Below are 23,641 nucleotides of genomic sequence, written 5' to 3'. Positions count from 1 at the left end.
AAATGCAGAACGGTGGTAAGGAAGAGAAGTGCAGGTGAAGAGGAGAGACGAGGGTGGATCGTAGCATAGCCACGCATAGTATGATATGACAACTGGACGGTAAGGTTAATGAGGGTGAGATGTGATGCAAGAGAGAGGAGGAGTGTTTAAGGGTGCCAATCACGGTGTAACAATATACAGGTGCTGATACTCTCCCTGCAACGCGTTGAAAAACACACTCCCAGCGCATCCAGATAATGTCCGGGTTGTTATCAATTATCTCCCAGCTTCATTGCTGCATTTTTAGATGGCGCTACGACGAGCGGGGTCAGCCGTCTCGGTCTCAACAAAACGCTCGGCAGAAATGTTCCGAGTTTTTTTTGTTTGCATGTGTGACCGTGCTGTTTTGAAGCCGGGTTTTTCTGTTCGCGTATGTTTAATGCTATTCTGTCGATGAAGGTGACATCAAACTGCTGAAAGGTTCTCAAAATGGCTAGAATGTGTTTTTTACTGAATTGCCGTTCTGGCTTCTTTCAGACTTGTGCAAGCGTGTTCCAATTCAAAGTGCCGTCTGACAGTGATTGTTGACATAAATATGCGAATTTGCTTGGCAACATCTAGCCATAAACAACCGCATTGTTTTAGTGTGCTGTCTATAAAATACTTGCATGGTTCAAATATTTATATATGTCATGAAACAACTGCATTGCGCTTGTGTTCTTGGTATGGAATACTTGCGCGTTTCAAATATTTATTTATATTGCGTTCATATTGAACAAGCACAACTATGCTTTAATAATTTCCTGTGTAAATGAAAGCAGTGATACCCATGAAATTTGTTTCTTGTGCAGTAACGATTCTCTTTTAATAGAGGGGTAATAATTAATAAGGGGGGTTTATGCATCAAAATCAAGATTTGATTTCGAGGGACGCCATAGGGGAGGGCTCTTGTCTAGTTTTGATCATCCTGAGCTGTTCAACATGCACCTACATCTAAGCACCTGAAAGTTCCTTGGATTTCTTCTCCACTGGGAAGTATTTTGATGGAGGAATAGCATGCTGGCTAACGTTTTTTTTCAATAATTTTGTTTGTATCGAGCAGTACTGTGTACAGACAAAAACACTAGTGCGCGTGAGCAGAACTATTTGTGCTGATGAAGTTTACACCCTGCAGAAAGCATTTTTGTGTTAATGAATACTTAAACCTGGTAAAACTTTACCTTTTAATCTGAAATAACAAATTTCTTTCGCACCTTAAGTGTTACTTGCACTGCTTGGAACGGAAAAGTTGGGGAGGCAGAGGAATTTCAATGTGCCAGCACCGCTCACTGGGTACGTTGGCGGCAAAGCCATCTGACAGCTCGCAGCACAGTGCACCTGCGAGACCAAACAATATCTGGCCACTCAGGCACGCTCAGTGTCAACACCTGATTATTCTTGCACCATGGTGCCAATGCATCACAAATCAAGGTTTCTGTTCTTGTCATGGAGACCTAGCAGGCTGCAGATCTGGAATACTTGCGCATGCTCGTGAACGAAGCTGTTGCTGAATGAATGAAGATTCTTCAGCCGCACTCACAGGCTGCGTTTGTCCAATCCACTACTATGGTGTCTTGTCTTGGGGCAGTGCAAGTTTACAACCAACCAGTCTTTTGACACATGCTCCTTGAGTTCGTCACTGAAGGACAGCTGAATCTTTGTTGCACACATTCTATAGCTTTCATGTGGAGTACAACTGCATAAATTTTTTCCTGATCCAACAGCTGATGTAACTTAGTCTCATATCGTAATTTGCACCTGCTAGATTTTTACCCCGATTTTCTGAAAAAAAAAAAAAAGCTTTCACCTGTATGTTTTATGCAATTCGCTGTGGCCTGAAAATGAATGGGCATGGAAGGTAAACTTGGCGAATATCTGCGTGGTCATGCTGTCAAATGTTCCATTTGCCAAAAACAAAATTCTGACTGGAACTCTCCAACAGAGAAATTTTTCATGTCGACGTTAAAAGTGCGAACACTTTGATTTTGCTGATTCATTTTCCATAGAGTCTAATTCTTAATGTGTCCTACAATCTCTTTTTGTCAGGTTAAATGTGTCCTTCAACTCACGCTGTGGTCACCAACACAATGTCTTGCAAAATATCTTTACTTTCTCAGTAAGCGCAGAAACTGGTCAACCATTGGTTCTGACATCATTGTAAATGCAACAATGCCATTACGAATAAGCAATTGAAGTGCATGCAGGGGTCTTAGCCACTGATGAATGCATCAGTGCAACTTATTCCTTAGAAACCTATTGTGATAGGCAGCTTTTGCTCGGCACTGCACGTGGTGAAGTGCCATTCCCTGCATACTGCAGACATTTGATGGCAGATGACCCAAGCGAGTCTTGTTTGGTGTGTGGAACTGCTTCAAGTGCATGTTGCTTCCAAAATTGAATGGTACACTTTAGTGCCATTAGGCCTAGAAAAATGAACTTGTTCACCTGTGCACTGTGAGAATTGGTGTAGACATCAACAAACCTCACTGCCCAGACAGTCCCATGACAAACATCTGCATACAGCAAAGCAAGTGCAAGGGCAGTAATGGAATGATCTGGGTGAGCAACATGTTGCACACAAATAGTCGTGGGGGTCATAGCCGCCACGTAACAACAGATATCTCTTTTCAGTGATGCAGTGCCGATTTTGACTGTAGCAGATCATTTTACTAGTGTGCACACGTGTTGGGTAAAGCCGGACGGGGTGTCCACTCTGCCGCCATGTTCCCTGTCATAGTTTTGAAATGCTTCTTGGTATCTCTTATCACAAGGTCATGTGAAAGTGCCCAGTTTGTTTTTCTCTATGCTTTGGTGAAAAGATAGAATAAGCCTTTTAGTACTTAATGGTGAGTACGTAGTGATGCTGTGTCTTCTCGGCTTGTACACGTTAATACGCTTTTGGTGTATTGTGTAAAATTCTGGGTTGGGCTCTTGTTGCTGTTTCAGCTTACTGGCTATTATTGTCACTGGCTGCCACTTCTGGTCAGCCTTTTTTTGTGTGTGTATGCCTAGAATTATGTGAATATTTTATATACTATGACCTTGTAGATGTTACTAAGGATGTGACTGCGAAAAACCTGTTGCCTAAAATAGTATTCTAATTAATTATTCATTAATATTTCTAAATGTATAATTGCTGCCATTTCACATTCTTTAGGAGGCACAGCAGTAGCGATGGACCCCCTGAAGGCTTGCACAATGTACTTGAAAGTTTGTCAAACACGGATGGTGGACAGGTGAGGCCCCCCTATTTTTAAATGTGTGTTCGTATGTGTGTGCGTGTTCAGCATTTGGCAGTTTGCATTACTTTGGTATTTGGTTGCTGACCGAAAGGTCACAGGTTCAGTTCTTGGCCGTGACAATTGGATTTCGATGAAGGCAAGATGCTTGAGGCCTGTGTACTGTGTGATGTGAGGGCATGTTAAAGAACACCACATAGCCGAAATTTTTCGAGCCCTCTACTACGGCATCGCTCATAATTACATCGTGGTTTTGGGACTTTGAACATCAGATGTAATTATTATATTGGTAAACAGTATAAAGCCATTTATTTGGTAACGAGTGGGAAGCTTTCAATGATACATCATTAGGTAGCCCTACATCTCTGCTAAGCATGTGGAAAGTTACAAAAGCGTATCAAGCGGAACTATGGCTGCTTAACTCCTTCATTACGGCGAGAAACTGTCAATTTTTTATAGGTCCCAGTAAGAAATTTTTATCCAGTTCAAAAAGTGCTCCAGAACACATTGCAGCACACCAAATTATGCTTAATGAAAAGCTCTTTTTTGAAAATATGTCATACCCCCCCAAAATGTTATGGAATATATAAGAATTTGAAAGTTTAATTTTTCTTGCCAATCGATAAACACAGCTGTAAAAAAAAATTATATTTACAATAACATTCAAAACGAAGAAAATTCAGAATATACATTTTGGAGGTAAACAACCCAGGGATAGTATTAACAAATAACAGATGCCTTACAAAATGTTGGTTTTAACATAAATGCACACACACACACACAAAAAAATATTTAAACAAGGCACTGCTTCAATGCTCATGCCATGCAGTGAAGCCTTTCCTGGTTTTTGTGAGACACGGGTGCACATCGTGCACTTTTTGCACAAACTTTTTGTTCTTTTATGAAAAAGCCTGCTCGTGTCCTAATACATATATAAGTAGTTTCCCAGAATGTGACCAATGCTTATATAAATCAGAAGTTCATTCTTCATCAGTTCGTAGGGCGTCACATTTTACCATGGGTGACCTCTCTCCACTAGGTTGTTTCGAAATAGGTATATATGGTATTGATCACCACTGCCATGAAAAAAAAAAAAAGAAAAACAACAAATTTGCGTGGTCATAAAACATCTGGCATCATTGCGTAGTGTTGAGTCGAGATGTGCTCCAGGTGTCCTTCTTGGCGTGAAGAGAAGCTTTGAAGCTGGCACCAGCTCATAGCAGTCGAGGGCCATGTGGACCATGCACTAACCAGTGTAGCTCTAGAAATTTCCATACATAGATCAGCAGCTATACATGCCTGGCAGAGAAGACCACTTGAGGCCATAAATAAAACCAATCCCTGAACCGTTTGGATGTCTCAAGCTGACGTAAAAATTTTTTGGCGCAGAGGTGCTGTCATCTTCTGTCTACAAGCTCATTTCCTCTTCACTCGGTTCATGTGCGGTTGGAAGTTAGTTTCAAGTGGCTTGTATATTTCACAGCGCAGGTGCACACCCATGCAACGACTAGCGATACCAAATGGTATCAACTAGTCATTGTAGCAGCAACTAGCGATATCGGATGCACTCCTCTGTATGCTTTAACATGAGAAGCAAAACCGAACTCGCCTGTAAACTGCATGTAAATGCCACTTTCACACATTCTACATGTGACGGACCTTCGGAAATAAGCTTTAGTACAGTAAATTTTTCTCGACTCCAAACAGCTGTATAGTGAGTAGCTGGTATAAATTTCTGGCACTTATTATTACTCAACACTGTGAGATGGCAAAGATGGCACCATAATTAAATATTTGACTTGCAATGGTGTGTTTGATTACAGAATTTCGATCTTTCTCAATCAAAACTATGAGCAGCACGCATTTCTTTCTTGTGCTTGAGCCACATGCACTTTCCCAACAACACGAGCTCATTGGTTCTTTGAAAGGTTTGTCGAAACTTACTATGTTGCCAAAGTTGTAAAATTCAAACTTTTTTAGAAAGTTAAGTGCTAAGAGCATCAGAAGCAAATCCAACATGTGAAAGTCAACTATTCAAAGCATCAATCGCCAATGATTGTTGTGCATGTATAGCCGCCGACTTTTGTGCACAATTTTAGAGCTACTTTAGTATGTGCAAAGACCACACATCGCTTGGGCATACTGTGCTGGCGCTAGCTACAAGGCTTCCCTTCACGCCAACAAGGTTGCCTGGAGAACACCTCAGTGTCCTTTGACGGAGGGGTATGAAACGTCTTACGATCGCGTGCGATTTCATTTTCTCTTTTTTTTTCATGGCAGAGGTTATCAATAACTTATGCAAAAATGCAAATATATATACTTGGCTGCATATTTTGGAATGCCAACCTATCTGGAAAGAGGAGAATTGGGAATAGGTGATACCAGATAAACGGGGAAAGTTTATTAGACTTCTGATTTATATAAGCATTGTTCACATTCCATGTGTCGATCTATAATGAAACAATGGTAGGCTTTTCTCCTGAAAAAAAAAAATAATAAATAAACGAACTTTTTGTGCAAAAAGTGCAGGAGCAGCTCTTTTTACCAAATCATCTGTGTGATTGTGACGCGAAATGGTGGCACAAATTCTGTCTCATTGAGGTGGTTTGCTTTGCTTACAAGATTAATAGTGATATTAAGGGCTTTAAGATTTAGTGGGTGGCATAAAAGAACAAATGTGATTGTGTGCCAGCAAAAGCATGCGATCGTAAAAGTAATTCCAAACATTTTCAGCAGGGCGTGGAGGGCACACCATCACTTCAAGTTCAAGTTTCAAGTTTTAAGTTTCAAGTTTATTCAACAACGATGTCAGTTTACAGAAAAGTGCCCCCACACTTAAGCTACAGCAGCGCTCCCCTGCTCCTCCAGCCGCTATGCAACACGGGTCACACAGGTTTGCACCCCTCATTACAATATCCTGCCACGCCCACAGCTACGCCTACTGTTTATAATTAGGGGTGTGCAAACAGTGAATTTTAGAACTGAAATGAATACAAATCAAATGCTGTTACAACATTTTTTAATATTAAGGCAACCACTTTTAAAGAAGCCCTTAAATGGTGGGGTAACAAGTTACTTAAAACAAACGATCATGAACATTAACAAAGGAACATTATGGTTGCTGGTTACTTCTGACTAAAATATGTAATACCTCAATTTTCATGAGTCAAAAGTATGGTGAATTTCATAGTGAAGATAGTGCATTTATGACACTGTTTCTTCAGCGATGCTGTAAGTTTAAGCAAGAACTTCATTCTGTGATCAATATCCACTCCGTGCATGACAACTCTCGTTCTGCTGCTGCATGCTTGAAGTGGTCAGCTGCAATTATCTTTCGTGTTGCTCCGGCTTTCATAATGCTGGTCAGAAAAAAAAGTTATTCAAGGTACTTTAATTCAGCTCAAGGCTGATGGAATGCTTTAATGACCTTAATTATTAACTCGCTGTCTATCCTTCGCAGTTTTGGTGAATGCAATTCAAAGTCAGTTAGTGCTTTTGCTGGGTTGATAGGACCATCAGTTAAGGGGCAAACTGAGTTATGTTGGATATTACCACAAACACAACTAGCTAGCTGTCCAGCAACGCTACAAGAATGCGGTAGGATCAAGCTAAGACTTTGATCGGTTGGTTGACCCTTATTAAACTGGCCCAACCCACCCCGGGGGATTGGCCATGAAATGGCAGTGCCTTATTATATAAAGGAATTTGTTAATAATCTCACAATGCTTAGCAATGGGTAGTTTTCGAAACAAGTAATTAGTTCAATTCACAAAAAAACACTAATATTATGGAAGAATAACCTTGACTTGGCAGATAATTTTAGCATTCGATTCGTTTCATCTCGCATAGTAAATCACATTCATTATTGCAAACACTCTATTGGCTAAAACCTTGTGCTGTAGTCCCAAAGGAAAGAACCCCAGGAGTGATAAATTGAATCCCATCCTTTGGAGTGGTTCGAGAAGTTTTTTTTCTTCGATTGGTAAACAATCTGCATGTCAGGAAGAAATGATGTAGGGCAAAGAGTAGCAGAACTACAGGGTGAAAAATGAAGCTTTGCCAATGCTGTAGCGATGGATGCGTGTTTCTGAAAGCAACATCAACAATGCAAGAGGTTGTAGTAAATGAGAGAGACGACACGGTGGCCGAAGTGACCATGGCCTAAGTGATCGCCATTTTACAAGGGGACACAAAAGGTGAAACAGGGCTGCGGAGTCCTCTCTGACCGAAATCGTAGAGCGTTCTCTTTCTCGGCCGCGCCTAAAGCTCTTAGCATAGCTGCTCAAGTGGTGAGGTAAAGACCGTGATCATGATGAGCGAGGATGATGTCGCGACAATTTCAAGTGAAACAATTTGCGAGACTCAGTGACTGAAAATCACCGTGGCGTGAAGCCGCAACAAATGAGCACACTGCTGGCCACTCGCCATGATTTCCACGGCAAAGGGCTGTGGAGCCATCGAGATTTCTAAATGTGAATTTCTAAAATGAGTATTTTTCAAGTACGCAGGTAGTGGGTACGCACCAATATTATTTCAAGTGGGAAAAAACTGACAGCTTGTCGCGACAGTTATGAAGCAAGCATCTTGCATTGCACACATCTGACGCATGCATTTGCCGTCAGTACTGATGAGGGGCAGCAAGGCACTCGCTAATGTAGAAAACGTGGCCGCGTCCGTGTAGGTTTTCCCATTTATTCATTGTGGCATTGCTGAAGAATGTCTCCCTACGATATCTTAAAATCCTGCTTGAAGAACCAATGCGCCGGCCATGGGTGCTTTTGCTACCACAGCTGTCAAAGCAATGAGGAGCTACTGTCTGCTGTAGACTCCGTGCGCTGAGACTGGCACGCCGCCGCGCGGCCTTCAGAGAAGACAAACTTTGAAAGCCCTAGCAAAACGAAACACTCCCCTAACGTTCGCTAGCACGTAGTTTATCTGAATCATGAACTGCTGCGTAGCCGATTGTACCAACAGGTACACGCCGTGTCCTGTGGGAACAAAGTTTCTCGACTTGTTCCTGCTTTATTAGGCAGCCAAATAAGTGGATCACGGCTGTGGGACGTGTGTTTAGAAAAAGTGGTTAACGATTTAGAGTACCACGTACTCTACTATGGGAGAGCTGAAAGCCGTCCCTAAGAATCCATCGAGTCCCGTGGAAAAAAGTGTTCAGTTTCCATTTCCTCTGCCGTCTCGCATTCTGCCGATGCATGCTTGAATTGGTCCGAGACACCCTCTGCAGGTGTGATGATTTTGAGTCATGTTCTTGCTGCCATAGAACTGATAAGGAAAGAAATACATGCAAGAATTTTTATTTCAAATCAAGGCTTATGGAACGTCTTAATGGACCTTAATAATTACTACCTTGCCGTGTACCGTTCGCAGTTTTGAGGAATGCAATGCGAGGTCAAATAGTGCTTTCCCGAGTTGATGGGTCCATCAGAGAAGGGGCGAACTGAATTACGTAGCATTTTACCATAAATACAAGTAGTCACCCAGCAGCGTAGGCGCACTCGATAAAATCAAACTAGTACGTTGGTTCGTTGGTCCTTATTAAACTGGCGCAAGGCACCATGGGGGATCGGCCATCAAATAGACGGTGCCTTGTTATATAAATGATTTTGTTTATAAATCTCAAAAGCTTTAGCAATAGATCATTTTCTAAATATTTAATAAGCTTAATTCACGAAAAAAAAGTGTAATGTGGTTGAAGAATAAGTTTCACTTATATAACCTTGCAATTCAATTCGTTTCGTCTCGCATAGCAAATCGCATATGACATCCCAAACGCTACTGTGTCTAAAACCAAGTGCTGTAGCTCTAAAGGAAAGAACCGCCGGAAGTAATTAATCAAATCCCATTTTTCGGATTTGGTTCATTCAAAAGCCTTTTTCTTTGACTGTTGAACAATCTGCATGTTAGAAAGAAATGATGCAGGGCATAGAGTATAGCAGAACTATACATGGTAAGAAACGATCCTTTGCGAATGCTGTAGCGATGGATGTGCATGTCGATGTTTGTTTCGAAAAGCAACATAAACAATGCAAGAGGTTATAGTGAATGAGAGACACGTGACGGTGGCCGAAGTGATCGTGCCATTGTCGTCAGCACTCTACAAGGTGAAGCGAAAGACGGAAAGGAGCATGCGCCGTTCTCTCTGAACTAAATCTTCTCGCGTTCTGTCTCTCACCTGCGCCTCAAGCTTTTAGCATGAGCTGCGCGAGCGGTGAGATAAAGACTGTGATCATGATGAACGATGATGATGCCACGACAATTTCATGCAACGCACTTCGCGAGACTCGGTGGCTGAAAATCGCCGTGGCACGATGCCGCAACAAGCGAGTACGCCAGTTTCCCCGGCGAGTGGCCGTGAAGCTATCGATATTTCTAAACACTCTGAGTATTTTTCAAGTACGCGGGCAGTGGGCAAGCACCGATTATAATCTAAGTTCGAAAGAATGACAGCTTGCCGCGATAGTTATGCAGCAAGCCTCATGCATTCCGCACACTTGACACATGCGTTTAGCCGTCATTCCTGGTGACGGGCAGCAAAGCAGTCACTAACGCAAAGAAACGTGGCCGCTTTCGTGAAGGTTTTTCTATTTATTCATGGTGACATCGTGGAAGATTGTCCCCCTGCGATATCTTTAAATTCTGCTCGAAACATGCACTAACCCGCTGGCCACGGGCGCTTGTGCCACCGTAGCTTTCAAAGCAATTAGGCGCTGCTGTCTGCTACGACTCTCAACGTTGTGCGCCCGCCGCACCACAAGTGGCGCTGCGCGTGCCTTTCAAGGCGCCCTCTATAGGTCCCGCATGGAGTGTATACGATTCTCAACATTGCGCACCCGCCGCACCACGAATCGCGCTGCGCGTGGCTTCCAAAGCACCCCCTATGATTTATATGTGGGGTTTAACGTTCCAAAACCACCATATGATTATGAGAAACGCCGTAGTGGAGGGCTCCGGAAATTTCGACCTCCTGGGGTTCTTTAACGTGCACACAAATATAAAAACGTGGGCCTACAACATTTCCGCCTCCATCGGAAATGCAGCCGCCGCAGCCGGGATTTGAACCCGCGACCTGCGGGTCAGCAGCCGAGTACCTTAGCCACTAGACCACAGCGGCGGGGCAAAGCACCCCCTATAAAACCCAAGTGGAGTGTATAGCAGCACTAGTATAGCAAGTACATGGTCTGCATGCATTTGAGTAATTCGATGATGAAAAGAGAAAAAGTTACCCCTCACTATTCTTGCGTCTCGTTCCTTCGAACATTTTTTTGTGGTAGCTGATTAATGAAAAACACTTTTGTACTTCTACTACGTACTATTTGATTCGAGCACCGAATTGAATAAAATTGCTGTTCAAATCGTTATTTGAAATTTTCTAATATTCGCACGCCCTAGTTCATAATGACAGCTGTCAGCGTAGCTTAGCCGTCAGTTATATTGCACTGTGTTGGTGTGCTCTCCACTTTTTTGATGCATGTGTTTATTGACTGTGTGCATGTAAAACAAAACAGCATTGTGCAGAGTTGTTTCTTTTACCCTTCTTGGCATGTATGCGAAGTTTCTTGGGCATATTGTGAGAAGTCGCTTGTTTGCCCAACCATTTTGTTTGCCCCAAATTATCATATTTCGCAGTGGTCATGCTGGCACATAATGTGCGGCACGTTGGATCACATGTTGAATCGCATGTTGATCATACCTTGTGATTAGATAGGAGCGGGCATTGCAGCACCAGCTCAATTGCAGATGCCATGGAAAACTATGCCTGAAAAAGAATGAAATGCACAGTGACTGGAATTGCTGCCTCCTGACATTGTGAATTTTAATAAGTTTACCTTGTATAGTTGCAGTTTGAAATTTCAACTGGGAGCATCACACTGCACTTGTTTAGTGCCACCACGATTTACAACCACCATTTCCCTTTCTCCCCTTTTCTCAATGCCTGAACTGTAACAAACAAAATTAAAGCTCCTCTTATGAAATGCTATAATGCTAGGAACTTGATGACATGCATGCACTCAATATAGCTTTAACGAATACTATATATATTTTTATCTTGTGCCAGCAACGCACTATAAATTTAACATGTGCTTGTGTTGATTTTTGAATCATGCAGAGTGCTTTCTTATTTGAAGTGGCATGTTGAAGCCTTGAAAGAATTCGTCTTTCTCATTGATTTGAATTTTTTGCATAATTTTATCGGGTCAGTACATAGTGTAAGGCATGGTGGCACTGGGCCTTTTACTATAGCTGTGGGAAAGCATTATGTCATTGCTACAAGAATGACAAGTCCTTGTTATGGCTGAGACTGCATTTTCTAGTCCTCAAATCCTTGCCCTCCAATGTGCTGCAATCACAGAAATTTACAAGCATGAGCAGACTATCTGTAGACTTAGTATAAGGTTATCTTTAAGGCCATTTATTTGCAGTTGTAAGTTTTTGCTGTTGTAACTGATAATTGCTATTACCAGTTTGCATAACAAAAGTAGGGGGGGGTGGGGTAATTAATTGATATGTGGGGTTTAAAGTCCCAAAACCACCATATGATTATCAGAGATGCTGTAGTGGAGGGCTCTGGAAATTTAGACCACCTGAGGTTCTTTAACGTGCACTCAAATCTGAGCACACAGGCCTACAACATTTCCGCCTCCATGGGAAATGCAGCCGCCGCAGCCGGGATTCGATCCCGCGACCTGCGGGTCAGCAGCAAAGTACCTTAGCCACTAGACCACCGTGGCGGGGCATTAGGGGGAGGGTAGGCTGTTGTAAGGAAACTATGATGTCAGATAGAATATGCCAGCAGACATCAGTGACAAGGATGACAAAGCTGCTGATTTTTTGGATGTGCTCAATAATTCAGATGCTTTCACGGGACCACCACTAGCCCCATAATGTCAATGTATGACGTCTGAAGCTTCACACGACAAACCTCTTCCAAGCTTCGACCTTCAACTCTAATTGTGTATTAACAGAAATTATGTATACTCTCAAAGTGTATTAACAGAAGCCACCACCGCTCCCGCACTGTAGTGGATTTCAAAAGTCAGCTTTGTCGCAATGCCGCAATGCTATGTGGTAAACATACTGCAAATCTAAAGGGGCATGGGGCAACATTGAAATTGTGGGCGGGAGCTCAGCAGTTTGAATGTCTCATTTTCTTCTTTATTTTCAAGGATTTCGTGTTTCATTAAATTCTGGCACTGACAACCAACGGCCAGTATTCATTGTCATAATTGCTATGCGGCATGTGGGTTGTTTCACTATAGAAAATATACAGAAGTTGACAATGGAGCAGCTTCTCATTGTCATCACCAATATGTTGATAAAGCTAGTATCGTCATAAGTGGGTTTGACTGTAGTGCTCTCACTGAAAATGGAACATAAACTGCATAATGAAGAAGGCACCGCATGCATATTTAATTGCAGCAATGCTTACAAGGGGGTTGAATAAGCATACAAGCACTATGCACTGCACAAGCAAAATACAAGACAGAAGAAGAGATGTAGGATATTCCCCAGAGGAAGAAAGCATTCGGTACTATGTGTCTTTAAATAACTGCACCATCACACCCCTAATTACTGTGATAGCTTAGCAGCTAGTGCACTGTTGTGCTGGTAATCTCAAGGGCCCAGGTTCGATTCTCCAGCCACACATGATGCATTTTGCCTCGTGTTTGTGCCTAGAGCACCGACAGCATCAAGCATCATCAATTTGTTGTCTTGTAGGGCAACACTTAAACTCCCTTGTTGCTGTGTGTAGTGGAAGTGTGTATTCTTCTAGCCTTATTTGCCACATGCCACAAAGTTAAATTTGCAGACCAAGGGTCTCTTCTTTTCCCATAGCAAACAAAATCAAGCTATCACTTGAGAAACATGATTTAACTATGTTCAACACATCATGTGCATGACAAGTCTTATGAGTGCACTTTGATACCAGGTGAAGAGAACACAGTTTGAAGGCATAAAGTTGAAATGCTGACAGCTTCAAAAGCTTGTTATTCTGGGTAGTGCTTTTACAAGATTTCAAATGCCGGGTGGTTCTTTGTTTTTTTTTTTTACCCATATGAACTTGTTGGGAAGCCTGTGAATCCGTTTGAGCAGTTATTTTTTGCACTCTCATTTGGAACTGAACGGAATTCAGAAACACGAACTCAGAGTGTACCTGAAAGATTTTAAATTGTGTGTTTTGCAGGTTAGTACAAATTTCAACTTAGTGGGGAATGGGAGAAGTTAATACTTCTGTGCACATTGCAGACTTCATTATTATTATTAGGCATTATTTTGTTTTTAGAAGAATATTATAATGTTGTTAGGTACAAAGTAAAGGTGTTGTAAAGCCTCTGTAAGTAGTGGTTCATTATAGCAACCATATAGTAGTTCGTTATAGTAAATAATTAATGTGTTTGTAGTTGCACCAAGTGGCATGTTGTTTGAAGTACGTAGATGGAAGATGTTATAACACACGCTAACAGTAACAGCTCACTTCTGGTGTGCTCCCTTGCCTTCGCGTGTTACATTTTAATCACCACAAAGGAAGGTAGTGCTTTGCAGTAGGCTTGAAGGGGTGAAACCAGCGACTGATTTTGAAAAGGCTTTGTGCAATAGCATACACCAGTCGGCATAAATGTCCAATGTTTTATGCATTATACTGAGTGAGCATCCAGAGACAGCAAAGAGCTAAATTGTGGAGCATCCACTTGTAACGATTCCATAGGAAATGATATATTCCTTATAATGATCAAATTCCTCAGAGTTCTCTATTTTTTCATTGCTTCCACCTAAAAGCAAACTATATTAGAAATATCGCAAATATGTTAGATGCAACAGTAGAATTAGAGCTACCCGGAAAGTGCTTACTACCAAAATTTTTCCTAATGTGGATTAAAATAAACTATTTTGAAGAGAATGGCATGCAAACTAGTTCCTAGAGCCGTAAATAAGCCATTGTGAAGAAATCTATGAAGAGCGTTACGTGCGGCTATGTAGCACTATTGTAATTTTTCAGTCATGGTAGAAAGGAGGGAAATAGCTTGCTTTGTCACAGCCACGCAATTTCAGGCAACGGTTTTTAACTGAAGGTTCCACTTGTTCGTGTGCTCACGAAAGATGGTGCAAACTAAGCTCAAAGCATTATCTCTTGAGGTGAAGCAGCAAATGCAGGAGAAATTTCTGGTAGCTTCTGTAGGTTTGGAGCCTTGTAAAAATATATGAGCTTTCAGAGACGACAATTTCAACTGTCCTCAAGGTTTTATATCTCAAGAATTACAACTTTATTTTTTTGCAATTTTTTTCTTGTTTCAGTTTGCATAAGTAACTTGATAGTTAGTTACCTAGGCTTTAATAAAGTGTTTAGATGCTCTTTACCGTGACTTTGAATTGATTCACTTATTGTTGGTGAGTAACTAGGCCTACATGCACGGGGAAACAGGTGTGTTCTTTCTTTCTGTTTCTTTTTTTTTTCTGCCAGTTCAGATATAACGATAATCATTTATAATGATGGAATTATTCTGCTTTGTCAGTATCATAAAAAGTGGATTGCAGAGTATCCAGTATTTCTCCTCTTCTAATATCATAGTACTGCACATTGTTGGTCTCAATGGAAAGCAAACGCAACACTTCAGTGGCTACATGTAGCAAAATGAGGCAAAGTGTTTTTAGTTTCCACAGTATTAATATTATACTTGCAAAGCAATCATGTGGTGCCATATTATGCTTTTTGCAGCTGGATACAAGAGCTGTGAAGACCTCCACATGGCCTCTAAAGCAGTCCAGTTCTTTTCCTGTCAACTTGCCCCTCTCTCATTCTGTGGGTGATGCCACCAGTGATGGAGATTGCCTAAATGATGCTGCTGGGGCTGGTTTCTCAGGCAGTGTCAACTCTTATTTTTTGTTTGGGCACGGCTCGTGACAATGTCGCCTGCATCTCACATTCTAGTGAATGTTCCCAGCCTTTTTCACTAAGCTGTGTAACATTTTTGATGCAGTGGTGCCAGTAACTGGGATTCACATTCTGCCGCTGCTTGGCTAACAAGTGTTCTGCGTCACTCTGGGAACAAACTGTATTGAGCGCAAGTGCAAATCATCCCTGGACATACATTATGCTTTTTAGGACCTTCTGTGCTGTGCAGGCATGGCACTTTGTGTGTGTGCTTCTGGAATGTTTCACTCATGACATATGCTGACAGCAGGCCATAACACCAAGAACGTAGACATAGTCACGATTTTGTACTGCATATTTTTGTTGTTTGTTTATGCTTAGGACACATTGTGTTTCGAACAGACAAGGGCATTTAAAATTTACTGTCATGCTAAACATATGGAGAGAGCTTACAAACTGTCACCAAAATGTCATTTGCCTTGCAAGTATAGTGAAATATTTGCCTTTTACATTATTTTCTTCAGTAATGTACACAGGATTTTATTGAAGCTGCTAGATTTCTTCAGTGGTTTTACATTTTTTTGGAATACGTGTGACCCATGAGGGCAAGTTTTTAACTAGTCATTCAGGCTTTCTAGTTTGTCTGTAAAGTAAGCATGTTATAATTTGGAAACATACCTCCATTCAAATTTAGACGATATTAGACCTCAATACATACTTTCATTAGAAAGGCACAACAGAGCTTATGTTAGTTTAGTGATAAGTAAACTCGGCACTCACACTCTTTTGCTGTTTGAATGAAGCATTTTGCTGAGAAGTAGCATGCAATTATCAATGTAATAACAGTAATAATGCACAGGAACGAATAAATATGCAATTGTGTCGCTTTTGATGGATGACTTCTGAGAGAAAGTGCTGTGAATAATGGGCCACCTTGATTATTTTAGTTTGCTAGGAGGGTAAGCCTCATGCTCATATGAATGAGAATTTGTGCAAACATGCATGTTTTTCATTGGTTCAATTAGCATGATGATATTGAAAGGGCCACGACGTGGTCATACAATTTTTCCTAATTTAACTGAGGGTGCCAGAGCAGATATGTCATCCACACACACACACGCACGCACACACTCACACTCTCTCTCTCTCTACGATATTCTTTATCTTTATTTTTTGTCTTCTCTATTTCTCTTGCTCTCTGTTTTCCTTGTTTCCTCGCCCATAGCAACATAATCATGCTGATTGTAATGTGCTGCTTACCTAGAAGACAAAGAAGAAGACTGGTTGTCTCTTGTTTTGCCATCTTGGCTGTTGTTGCCCTAATCACTTTGATTGTATACATATTGTAAATACATCCTTCTTCTGTCTTCTCTGCATAAAATCTTTGGTCGAGGTGCTGGGTATGTCTGAAACAAACCACGGAACTGAGACGTATTTTTGGGCAATCCATGATGTCGACGCGCAGGCCTGTTTATCCAGCCCCCACTATGCCAACTGAACCCAGCCACATTGTTGTAACCCATCTGCAAGACCCTGGCACTTCCTGAGGCATTGATAAAATGCATAATGTAAAGTGGCTGGCCGACTTTGAGCATGCCAGCAAGACCAACTTTCATGCTGGCTAACGTCAGCTACTACTCTTCACAGTGATGGCAAGTGTTTCGTTCAACATGCATGAGAAAGATCTGACCATTGGGGATGTATGCGAAAAAAAAAAACAAAAAAAAAAACGAAAGACCTTTTTGCAAAGTCTATTGCACACCAAGTTGCCTAAAAAGAAATCTCATGCCTTGCACAAACCTTGACAAAGCCGTACGTGGTGTACATTCAAAATGTCTTTGCCATGTGCCGGCAAGTTGACGACCACATGCCCGAAGCTGGCAGAGTAGTTTAAAAGGACTGCTTCACCATTGACGACATCATAAGGGAGTGCCAATGCTTTGAAGAAGCGAAGAGCCATCAAGTTGTGGGGCTCTTTGTCTGGCTCCCTAACACCGCCACCACCACGTCGTCGTGCGAGGATGCCAAGCTGCAACGATCACCCAGTACTGAAAACTTCCTGCGCCTTGTACGGCAAGAAATCGAGGCAGTATCCCCATTTGCTCTGCAGGCTTGGAATTGCGAGGACACCTGCTCGACAGCGTCATTGATACAGGCTGTCATGCGTGAAGAACTGGCGAACGCAGGTATCCATCCCTTATGTGCCCTAAGTCGTCCTGCGGTCAGCCCTTTTCCATTCTACCACCCATTATCGACCTATTCCAGAGACCGTGATCTGAACCAGTGGTGCACACGTGATGACAGGCCGGTATGCTTCAACTGCAACAGGTTAGGCTACATTTCTCACTATTTTCACCATCGTTGGCCATCGTCTCCTCGTACACTGTAACGTGCAGAGGACATTTTAATGCTCACCTTTTCACGGCCATGAAGACCCATCAAACCCTAATGCCTAAACCTCGACCTCACGTTACAACCGCTTGCCATCCCCGCAAAGCCAGCTACGTTCTCTGTTACCTTTTACCACGTCACTCACCTTCGCATACTCTCGTCATCCTTCCTCGGAAAACTGACCAGTGCAGCATCCGGAGGGGTTGCTGTATTGGCCTATCGAACCGGAAATCCTCTGTTGAATCAGGCTACCAGATAGAACCTTTTAGATGTAGAAGTAGAAGAAGTAGATGGTGTGCCTGTTTCGGTGCTCAGAGACACTGGCACCTAATTATCAGTCACAAGCGCTAACCTTTTTTGCTGCCTTCGCTAGGTCGTTATGCTTGCCTCATCGTTTCTTGTTTCTGTAGTTAATGGCAGCACATCTTGCATTCTTAAAAAGTTTACTGCGTGGGTGAGATTCGATGACCATGAGATCTCGGTTCTCTTTGCTGTTCTGAACGATTGCCCCTCATCACCTCATCCTCAGCGAGGAATTTCTAAGCACGTATTCTGCCCTTATCAACTGTGCTTCTGGGCTTTTAGAGTAAGAGCTTCCAATATGGGGGTGGGGGAGGGAGCTGACCTTACCATTGCGTTGCCTCCACATTTATGTGTAGTCCGGTTTGTTTGCTTGGGCCCAGGTAAGGCGATGTGCTGTCGGCAGAAAAAAAGCTTGTGGGATCTGTAGTGCATGGTAGAGCAACAAAAAACTGCATTGCTGCGTTGCCTATCATGACGCGGTGGATGTTGATGCTATTGGCCGCAGCGATTAGCGATGGTGCGTTTAGACAGCGGGCCGTTGTTGGCTTTTATAGCGGAGGCCACAGCCGATGTCCTCAGCACCAGTCTTGTCACGGTAGATGATGCAGTGATGCAGTTTTTAGTCACTCCACCTTGCGCTGCTGATTCTGCAAACTTTTGCTGCTGAGATTACGTCTCATTTACCTCAGATCTACCGGTACGTGATGGCACCTACCTGCTTATCCCTTCCTTGGAAATTCTTCTGGTGCGAACTGTAGCGCTGCCTTGTGACTGTGCACTTCTGTGTGCTCTTGAGAATGTTTCTGTGAACCATGCATGCCTACCTGTACTGAACTTTGGTTGTTACAATTACTTCCTGAAGATATGACACTGGGCAATATACCACTTTCAGACGCACGCAACCCTGTTGAATTGTCTATTGGTGCACCACAGCTGGCTCCAGAAGCCCTGCTGCTAGTGCAACACTTGATGACCCGTTTGACGGCATGATATCCTCGGACTATTCTCCTTCCCTCAAGTTTTTTGTTGGCATCATATTGTGATGTTTTCAATTTCGCCTTGTCCCAACTTGGCCGAAACATCTCTGGTAACCTATCATATTGATACCAGGAATGCAAGACCCAGTCATTGATGTTCTTACCGTGTCCCTGTGACCAAGCACACAGTCATTTAAACAGAAGTCGACAAGATGCTTACTGACGTCATTATCTAGCATCTTCGAGTCCTTGGATTCACCTATGGTTCTTGTAAAGAAGAAAGACAACACCTGGTGGTTATACGTGGACTATTGGCACCTCAATAAGATCACGAACAAGGACATGTACCTTAGAAGTGTAGCAGCTTGGGCTAGTTGGTATGGCATGACGATAGTTATAGCACGAGAACAAAACGACGACACAGAGACAAGAAGGACACGTGTCCTTCGTGTCCTTCTTGTCTCTGTGTCATCGTTTTGTTCTCGCGCTCTTACTATTGTCAAGGACATGTACCTTTTGCATAAATAGACAACACCCTTGATTAGCTTCATGCCTCCAGGATTCTTTTCGTTCATAAATCTTCACTCGGATTATTGGCAAATCGCAATCTTCTCGTAACAGTATGGTTCGCATAAATGCTTGTTCGACTACTGCGCCTGGATAGCCAAGTGGTTACGACACTGACCTTCGGACCCTGGGCACCTTGAAATTTTATTGTTTTATTTAATTCTCTTCCTCCCAACTTCTCATCTCTACCCCTCTTTTCCTCCCTCTTCTCTGCTTTGCCAAGTGGAATTTTCTCTTAAGGGAAGATGCGGGTCGAAAAATGTGAGTTTTTTTTTCAAAATTACCGATTTTTTATTTTCGCCTGTTTTGATAAGATTAGTACATCTACTGTTATGAAAAAAATAATACAGGTCGAGACTTAACTGTAAATGCTTTAAAATTTCATCTAAAGAGCGCAAGGTGCCTGTTAAAAAGTAGAAAGTGTGCGGTCTTCGAGCACCTTGCCGCCGATAATGCGCTGCCGCTAGCCATTGTTGATCGCATGAGTCAAAGAGTCGAGCCTCACTCTTCAAATAACACCAGTTTCTCTCGCTGATGCAGCGCAAGAAATAATAAAAAGAATCGCTCTTCTGCGCGTTTTTTGACCGCCGCGACAGGCTTATCACATGGTACGAATCGGGGACCGCCATTGGCCGTTGTGGGCCTGTATGTGCTGTGAAACCTGTTTGCGGGGTCCATGTCTTATCGAGCAGCACAGCTGAACAATGCTTTTCTCGTGTAATTATCTCCGTTATGAATGAAAAAAGACATTGCTCGCAAGTGAAAGCCGTTGTGCGGCGCGCTCTGTAGGCTACAAGCAGCTGTTCCGATTTGTGGCAGTTGTTGGCTTGCAAAAGCCAATGCATCCAAGTCATTCACACCCGTCAGCTGGAAAGTTCGTGATGCGGCAATGGATGACATCAGCGCCAATCTTGAGAGGTCGAAAGAGCTCGAAAGCTCGCAGTGAGAGAACTTAGCAGGGACGACATTGCCATTATGTACGACGGTATGTGGCACAAACATGGCTGCAAAATGGCATGACACAGGAGTTAGTTTGGATTACGCAGTTCAGTCGAACTTCTTAGTAGCTTGCAGTTGGCACAAAGCTCTGCCAGATGGAGCGGAAGTTTGGCAAGCGTTTTGTGGCTTTGTCAGTGAGCGAAATGTCTGTGAGGAGTGTGCTCGGAAAAGCAGAGAGGGACAAACTCATGGTGCTGGCGTATTTTAGTCGCAGTGGCCACTACAAGAAGGATTGTTCTCTTTGGTGTGCAAATTTAATCTGATTTAATGATATCTTTTATAAATGAAAACTCAATTTCAACTTTAAAACTCGTTTTTCTCAAAACACAAATTTTGCCATTTTTTTCAATGTGCCCCTCCTTTTTCGGGCACTTCTAGTGCTCGGATCTGCATGAAATTTCGCCCAAATTTTTTCCAAAGTATGACAAATGCAATTATCTATTTAAAATTTTAATATCTTATTGTATAATAAAAAATTGTATGTATACCTTTATTAGGGTAGGTGAAATATGGACTTTTTACATCTGTTATTTTTCACGCATATTACATACTTTGTATGTGCTTCCTAATTAGTTATTTGCACTCTACACTTTATTTGAAGCATTATGAACTATGAATGATAAAAAATTACAGAATTTTGGTGATGAAAAGAGGGGGGGGGGGCAAAAGGGTTAAGGTTTTCACTTTGTCATGTTGCAGAGCTAAAAGTGTGTAACGTTCAAGAAAACTAATTATATATTTGAAATCAGCGTAAAAAGTTCCATAAACAGCTCAAGTTGCATTGCTCTAGGGTGAATATAAAAGAAAAAGTGCCTTCGAGTAGCACCTCCTTTTAATACTTGCCTCCTTCCTCCTTCCAGAGTCCTCGTCTCAGCCCTCTTCATTTCACTACACTTTACTTTGTTGCACTACAGGCTCCAACCTCCTTTTCCACCGCTATCACGTTTTTCCAATCTGGCCACTCCCTTTAATGTCATCACTTTCCTTCGCACCTGCTATACACGGCAGTAGGACTTGCCCTATACCTGTGGAGCACACATGCCTTAGTTTTCACGTACATGTACACTATAAGGGCATCAAACCTAAAGCAACTGCGATGTTGAAAGTGGAATTTTCTGCTTGAGCAATATGATATGTTCTCCCTTTCGTCATTCCGCACCACTCCTCTGATTTGTCTGCAGAATATTGTCACTTTAACCTTTAACATAGACACACACACACACACACGCACACTAAAAAACTTGGCTCTCAGTGTGCGTTTTAAGGGGGACATGGCAACGAGAATGGTAAATCTGGTCAAAATTTTCAATTTCTCTCTCTCTCTTTTTTTTTCAATCATCAGATCATATTTTATAACATGGGGCAATATTACAACAAGATAAGCCATACAAGTGAAGAAAAAAAAACCCTTTGCAAGTGCAATGTGGTCAAAAACTATAAAAAAATTGGGCATTAGAAAATGCAAGTCTTGCAGCTTTCTCTCAGCACAGTGCCATCATCTCAGCATCATCATAAAGAGGAAAGATCAGAGCACATAGTTGCCACAATGGTTCATATTTTCAGTGAAAAATTAAACCAGCTTCCTTCTGATTTTTGTTTTCTTAGTGTTGATATTATTATTTTTTTAGTTCTGTTTTCTCAGTTTTTATTTTCTGTGTAGTTACTATCATCCTTGTGTCATTTCACAACAAGTAAAAATATAACCATTGTGTTTCTTTTTTTTTTTGTACATGCATCCTGAGACATTGGTAAGTGCCCAAAGCTGTCCATATTTGGCTGTTTATCATGCAGGTTGTTATAATTGGCTTTTTGTAAAAGTTGCTTCTAAGAGGATATTATGTACGGGTGATTAAAAAATAAACCTGTAGCTTTATAGCACGAAATGGGGTCTCGTGCAAAAGGTATGATGAGCTGATGTCTAATTTATTCTCTATTTTTAGGGTAACAATGGCAATCCATCCAGTGTTTTAGCTTAAGAACTATCAGATTGCTTCAAACTGATTTCAGCTATGATATTATCATAACAAATCGTATCTGAATGCCAAATTTCATCACTTTATCAACTTGTGTAGCAAAAATAGTTTTCCTTGCCACGTTCCCCCTTAACTTGGAATATTGATCTCTCACTAATCCACCCTTCCTCCATACAGCACACATCATTTTGTCAAAGTGCTAGGCTAATACTATTTTGTCAGCTCCAAAGCAGTTTGAAACAACATCAGATGACTTCTTGCTTCATGTGCCCTGCATGCAAAGGTGCATCAAGAACATAGCCTGTGGATTACTGCATCAACTTTGTATTTATGGGACAAAATTGGCACAAACTAGTGAACACTTGCAGTAATGTTCTTGTGCTTACCACCAAGTTGTACATGGGAGACCAAAGTGGCACCATGGTGACAACAATGCGTTTCCTGTCTGCAGTCGCTTTTAGCGGCCACAGTATTCAAAAGCATGGCCTTCAGTATATTGGCTTTCATTACTACGAGAAGTTTTGCTGTAGACGTGATGTGCAACTGTTCAACTGCAATATAAAAAAATCAAAATTCAGATTGGTTGTCATGGCAACTTTTAAAGGTCCCTTCAACACCTTTTAAAGTTTACAATAGCAAATTACCTCACTTTTGGATTGCCTTGCTCCCAAAAACTGCTGTTGGGAAAATTTTTCAATATGTCAAGTATAAAATAGAAGTTGCAGGGTTGCCGAGTGTCATGGCCTCAGGCATTCTTTTTTTTGTGTTAAAGCTTGTTGAACACTATTCATTAAGGATGTACGAATACCGAACATAGTTGCTTTTCGAATTGAATACAGAATCGAACTAAGGAGAAAAGCTGAATATCGAATAAAAAAAATTTGTTTCACAGACATAAATTGTCACCAAATTTTCATGTACAATAAATTTTCCATTGTAGAATGTGCTTGTGCGTATTTTTTCCTTCGTTTATTTTCTTGATGTGCATTAGTCGGGGAGGGTTGGGGGGTTAGTTGGGTAAAGTACTGTACCATGTGCTTGTTTTAATTGTCAAACAGGCATGTGGTCATAAAAACAGAGCAGAAATGTCAGCTTTTTTAAATATCATCGAGTGATGGTGATGTGAGTTCATTGGAATGATTGAATTATCGAGCAGAGACTACAGTAGAACCTTAGTAATACAATGTGTACCCGCTTCAAATGCATTAACAGCTAAAAATTAGTTGCAACAGATCCCTTACTAGTTATTGCGGAGCCTAATGTTCTCGCTCACTTCTTAAGCTGTAATAG

At 41.8% G+C, this 23,641-nt stretch overlaps 1 protein-coding gene across 7 annotated transcripts in view; it reads left to right on the top strand.

Annotated features, from left to right (window-relative positions):
* LOC119176339 (uncharacterized) overlaps positions 1–23,297 on the top strand; it is a 79,402-nt gene extending 56,105 nt beyond the window's left edge. For all 7 annotated transcript variants that reach the window (XM_075877456.1, XM_037427567.2, XM_075877455.1 and 4 more), the window contains exons 9-10: positions 3,176–3,254; positions 14,986–23,297. In XM_075877456.1, the coding sequence (XP_075733571.1) occupies positions 3,176–3,254; positions 14,986–15,171 (265 nt within the window). In that variant the 3' untranslated portion in view covers positions 15,172–23,297. The remainder of the gene's footprint in view (positions 1–3,175; positions 3,255–14,985) is intronic.
* The last annotated feature ends 344 nt before the right edge of the window (positions 23,298–23,641 follow it).

Source organism: Rhipicephalus microplus, chromosome X, assembly GCF_043290135.1.
Source record: "Rhipicephalus microplus isolate Deutch F79 chromosome X, USDA_Rmic, whole genome shotgun sequence".
In the NCBI taxonomy this organism is placed as follows: domain Eukaryota; kingdom Metazoa; phylum Arthropoda; class Arachnida; order Ixodida; family Ixodidae; genus Rhipicephalus; species Rhipicephalus microplus.
This window is presented reverse-complemented; position numbering and strand designations above follow the sequence as displayed.